The sequence below is a fragment of the Natator depressus genome, chromosome 1 (assembly GCF_965152275.1).
Source record: "Natator depressus isolate rNatDep1 chromosome 1, rNatDep2.hap1, whole genome shotgun sequence".
NCBI lineage: Eukaryota > Metazoa > Chordata > Testudines > Cheloniidae > Natator > Natator depressus.
Window position 1 is genome coordinate 55,348,956 of NC_134234.1, and position 6,000 is coordinate 55,354,955.

A 6,000-nucleotide genomic window follows, 5' to 3' on the forward strand; every position below is an offset into this window, starting at 1 on the left:
AACTCAGCTTCTGCTTATATCTTTACTCATCTACACTGCCTCTCTCTATCCACTCTTTAGTACATTCCTGACTCTTTTATCTGTTCCACATGACAGAATTGCACTCTTCTGGTTATCTACTCCCCTACTTCTCTTCCCCCAAATCCATCTGTTTTGTGAAGCTTTCCAGTCATTATATGTTGTCCTGTGCAGCTTGTAGCTCCTGCTAGTAAGCCATTAAGAGACAGGAACCCATAGTTTGACTTGCACAGCTCTTATTTTATATAGCACCAGGTACACTTAAACTCTTTTATAATGATTAATAATAGCAGCAAAGGTTACTAGTACCTCTAGTATGTTATGTATCTGAATTTCTAATTAAAAGTGCCATTATGCAAAAAATTTGACAGCTGGAACATGGTAAAGAGTTATTCCAGCTGTCATTTTCTCCTGTCCTCTCAAATTTTAGAGATAAGCTGTCTGGATACTATTTAAATGGAAGGAACACAAATAATAAAACTTTTTGATTTTAATAGTTTTTGCCTGTCTCTTACTAGCTTTTTTACTTAGCCTACAGTAGGCCATAGCAAACTAACCATTTTTGTTAAAAGCAGAAGTCTACTGCTGCAGTGTTTTAACCATTAGACTATAAAGTTTCAATGTTACACGAAGCAATAGTTTAAAGTCCAAATTTGTGACCCACTGGAATAGGCTCTGTCTGATCAAGTTTTCAATTTTTTTAAAAAATAGAAAAAACACAGGAGGGTAGGAGAAAACAACAAGATGTCCTTATAAGAGGAAGAAAGAAATGGTTAAAACAAGGGACAACTGCAAGTAGTTATACCTCTGCTCCTGCTTTTTTAAAAAGTACTGTAGGATTAAACTTTAGTGAACACTACAGCTAAGGCTGCAAAATAGTCTGTTTAATCTGATTTGAGATAGCTGTCTGAAAAATTTGCACTGGGGAATGCAAGCAAAGAAACCGTAAACTGAACTTTTCTTTTACATTGTGAAAGGAGAGTACCTAATATAAATATTGGTAGATTTAGGTAATATTTCAGGGAGGATTTGGTAATATTAAGGTTTGCATCAGAAATACAAAGAAGTGTTCATCATGAGAGTTTGTACTCAAAGAGCAAGCAGAGCCATCACTGGAAACTTCAGAATAGTGTTTTACCACTAACCCTGGAAATACATTTTTTGTCTTGAGCATCTGACTCATCAATATCAGCAAAGTGTTAATCTTTTAAAACTGAATCCCTCTACTGTAGCTATGCCAATCTGTCTGTCTTCAGGCAAGAAGTCTTAAAAAAAAAACAAAAACAAACAACTTTAAAATAACCTAAATATGAGGAGTTTCCACATGCAGTTCTACTACTCATGAGAAAACATTAAGAATTTAGAAAGTTGAGTAGTGCCCTGTAAGTCCATTGGAAAAAAGTTAATTTTCATGGAATGGGGTTTCCTCCCTCTCCTAATAAAAATCTTTTAATGCACAGAGCTGATGTCCTAACAGAAGTATTGACAGGTTTCAGAGTAACAGCCGTGTTAGTCTGTATTCGCAAAATGAAAAGGAGTACTTGTGGCACCTTAGAGACTAACCAATTTATTTGAGCATGCTCAAATAAATTGGTTAGTCTCTAAGGTGCCACAAGTACTCCTTTTCTTTTAACAGAAGTATAGGACTCTTTATTGCACCATGATAGCACAGATTAGAAAAAATATTTACAAGTGACATATGTATAAAATTTATCTTTATACGTGTACACAAATACGAGATTTATTTAAATAACTGTTCCACAGACAATAGGAATGCCACTTCAAACTCTTGGTCAGAAAATCTGTTCACAGACTGGCGAGCATTTTGTCTGATTTCCAGCCTCTTTTCAGGAGACAAAGAAAGGATCTGAGCCATGGTCTCGGAATAATCATCCTCATTTTCTGCTAGAAATCCTGTAATATGTCCTTCATAGGGTACCACGATATCTAGTTTGGGGCCACCAGAATTGTGAGCCAGAATAATTGTGCCAGCTGCCATACATTCAACTATTCCTGGAAAGATACAAAAAACATGTTGTTAAGAATACAGTTCTCATATGTACATAGAGCTGGTTGAGCTTTTTCAGTGGAAGTGTTTTTTCAATGAATTTTTTGTCAAAATAGACACTTGAGAACCATTTTTTTCCAAAATGTTTCATGTTTTTCATTAAAAAACCTACACCAAAATTTCCATTTTTTTTTTTTGGCAACTAAAAAAATGAAGATTTCAGCTGATTGGATAAAAATAAAAACTTTAAGTGAAACCAAAACTGCTTACTCCCTCAGCTTTTTTTTTTTTTTTTTTGATACTGGAAAACCAGTTTTCTATTTGTTGTTCCATCTGAACCCTGAAAAATTTTTCTAGACAAGATGACAATTTTTTAAAAAAATGTTATCAAAATTTGGGAGAGGGGAAGTGGGGAGACCATCTCTACTTATGGATTTCAATAACATTTAAAAATGTAGGGAAAAGATATCCAGTAACAGAATTCTAAACTGGTAATAGGTGCTGTTTTATCATTTAATTTCTTAGCACCTGACTGTTTGACATCTGAGTTCAAGCTCAGTCTGACAAGACTAGGAGGTGTTATAACAAAAGAGAATCAGTTTGTTTGTCAGTGATATCCATGGGCTTGAGCCACATCTTTCAAGATACAGCCAACACGTATTGTGACATTGGATTTCTAGGTTGAGATTTTTAGTATATTTTGCTAGTCTGATTTGTATAATAGACACAATCTGACTTGAATAAAAAGCTACATATTGAAAAGAGTAGAGGTGTACGGAATGAAGGTGCACTGAACTAGGCACACTACTAACCCCAGGGACCAGCAACACCTGAAGCCAAACAGTTAAAACACCTTTGAAAATTCGAAGAGTGCTGGAATTGAATGGTACATAGCATTTGTATTCGACCCCCATAGATTACACAACAACCCCGACAGACATTCTGATTACTGCCTTGCTGCTTCTTTGCTGCAATTCTGAGATTTTAAATGCTGTTAGCTCAAGAACTGCCAGAGGTAGAAAATAATGCTGTAACTATATCCTAAAGCTTGTAATATAAAGATAAAAAGCCATAAAAGGTGAGCTGCTAAATCTTCTTGGAATTCAGGGCCATAATCTGAGTGGGGTGTCTACATGCTATTCTGGCAAAAGGCAAAGTCTTTGGGAAGAAGGTGTGTGTGGAAATGAACAAAATTATAATTGTGGATTTAAAAGTCCAATATCTTGTGACCTGCCAGGACTAGAATTCTTTTGAGGGACCATTACAAAAAATTAGAAGTACCTTCAATACCAGTAAGTACTGAGCCTGGACCAGAACTCAGAAGAAAACATTTTTGATCACTGCACAATCATAAGACAAATCAGCTAACTATGTTACAATTGACACCATTGCTAATATTTATCCCCTTACTGCAACAAAATGGGAGCACGACTGAAAAGTCTCAGCAGTTTTAGTAATGGGAAAAATCCAATAAGAAGTAGCAGGAAATGGGGAAAAAAGCCAATAACAGAAGACAAAAATTCTCACATGTGGAAACAAAGTAGATATTGTAAAAAAAATATGGCTTGGAGGAGGTGAGAAGCAAGAGTAGGCGAATGAAGACAGTAACAGAGGCAACAGAAAAGCCATCAAGATACTACATAGGAGGAAAATTCTATCAGCTAGAGAGTATGCTTCTGAACTGACTCAACAGGCTTTACTTATATCATGGTCCTGTACAGCATAAGTCGCTTCTGTTAATTGTAGTTTAGTAATGGCTGATGACATCAGTTTCAGCTTGCTGAAGCCACAGCCAAGTAATCAGTCCATCCATTAGGATGCAAGCTTGTCTCATCCTGCATGCATGCCGGGGAGGTATGGTTAAGTCTTACCCCATTCCATAAATGGGAAAAGTGAGCAAGTCCCTATTTCTGTGCCTCATTCATCTCCATAAAGCAAGCCTGCCTCCCTCCCCTCCCCCAGCTGAAGTCAGAGCCTTAAGGTGCTTGAAGTCGAGGAAAAGTACTCACCAATTCCAAAGTGCTCATTCCACATGGTGTGCAGACCAATAATTGCATCTGCCAGGTACTTCTTTAGCTCCTCAAATGGAATGTTTACTTTGAACTCCACCTTTTTGTCAACTCCTAGCTCTTCACAAAGCTTTTTAAGTCTGTTTACACGCTGCTCATCTTGTTGGTTACGACAGCCTCCAATCAGGATAAGCTTTGGTGAGGACTGCTGCCCCAGAGCTTTCTTTTCCAAGAATTTGGCAAAGGCTCTGATTTGCAAAGGATGGTCCTTCTCGGGCCTAAACTGTCCTACAGAGACAATGGAATATTCTGTGGTGCTCTTTTCCTCCTGTAACGGAATATCCAGGAATGTCTGAACATCACAAGGTGGATACACAACACTTGTGCAAATGCCAGTTCTCCAGAGGGAAAGGATGTGATTTAGGGTCCATGAAGAATTAACCATAATGACATCACTGCGAGAACCAACCAATCCATATACAAAAGCAAACAAGTAGTAATAGACAAATTTAAGTTTGCTGAGAAGGGGATTCCTTGTAATGAAGGCTGCATTGTTAAATCTGGCATTCTGACTCCTAACCACAGAAAGCATGTCAGTGCTGATAGTTGGATAATGAACATAACATCCAACACGGCAACCTCCTAAGTACTTAAACAGAGGCAATGTGAAGGCATAACCCATTGAGTCAATGTAAACATCAGGAACACACTTCATAAGAGCTTCCCAACCAAGAAACACAGACCCTAAGCTTTGACCCAGCAAAGTGAAGTGGGGGTAAAGAGAGGCCTCCACAAGGTAACGTTTTTCTAGAAATACAAACTTCACAGGATGAGTTAATTTGATGTTGAATCTTCTAAAAGCACTTTCTACAATCTGTTCTCCAGTGACATCTTTATCGCCAGTATAGACAACATATATTGCATCTTTGTACCTGAAAGAGTACAGTAAAGAAGAATTTCACAAATCTTTTTCTATAAAAATTTGTCACAAGTTATGCAACTGAGACTTATTTCCGTCTCAAAATTACCAGAAGTGAGAACAAACTTTTAGCCTCGGTCTTCAACACGTTGGCCTTAAAACATATTGGTTTTGGTTTAACTGAACCACATTTTTTTTTTTTTTAAAACCACATTTCTGGAACCTTAAGAGTCTTTGATCTGCCAAAACGCATGGTTGTTTTTTGGCTAATTAAAAGAAACCATATTGTTATTCAATAGAATTCAACTTGCAGGGCAGGATATTCCCATTCCAAAAATGAAATTTCAAGACTGCAGAACTGGTCCTCCTAGTGCAAACAAAAACTAAAAAGGAGGAAGATTGTAGCATAGACCAATGGATGTGTCAAAAGGGTAAAGAGGTTTTAGATGCAGTGTTTGAATGCCTCAGGCAACTGTTTGGATTAGATGTGGTCTACTTAAATATATGGGATGCCAAAAATTGCATAGATAATACCATAAAAAGTATCAGGAAAAATCAGATTGCAATATAAACTTGCACTTTGCTAAGTATGTGCACTTACTTTTTCTGCAGTACTCTTACAGCACACCACAAGACTCTCTCCCCTCCACCACCTGCATTGCAATATGGATGGAAAAATGCAACAACCAGTTGATGTTTCCCATCTTTTCCTATTGAGGCCAACTGATTTTTCCTTTGTTGTAGCCACAGCCGTATTCCCCAGAGTAGTACAACCAAACAGAGACATAAAGCTCCACTTAGGAACAATCCAGGGATGAACAATGAGCACAGCAACCTGGAACAAGCAGGGAAAATTAAATTCAAACATCATTTGTAAAAAATAGTATATGTAAGAAAATGATTAAAAACAGTAAATACTATATATATTTCCTAGGCAATTTCTCAGATTATTCTCTCAGGCGTAATGGATATCAGTACCTTGTTTTAACAGCTAGCTTATTACTGGTTTGTTTTCAAACCCCTGCTTGGAAGACCGCAATAGACAA

General features: G+C 37.2%; 1 protein-coding gene across 1 annotated transcript in view; it reads left to right on the forward strand.

The window, feature by feature from the left end:
* Positions 1-5,796, forward strand: part of NEK5 (NIMA related kinase 5) — a 49,856-nt gene extending 44,060 nt beyond the window's left edge. The window contains exon 24 of the mRNA XM_074960213.1: positions 5,567-5,796. Within this exon, the coding sequence (XP_074816314.1) occupies positions 5,567-5,648 (82 nt within the window). The 3' untranslated portion in view covers positions 5,649-5,796. The remainder of the gene's footprint in view (positions 1-5,566) is intronic.
* Positions 5,797-6,000: the final 204 nt, after the last annotated feature.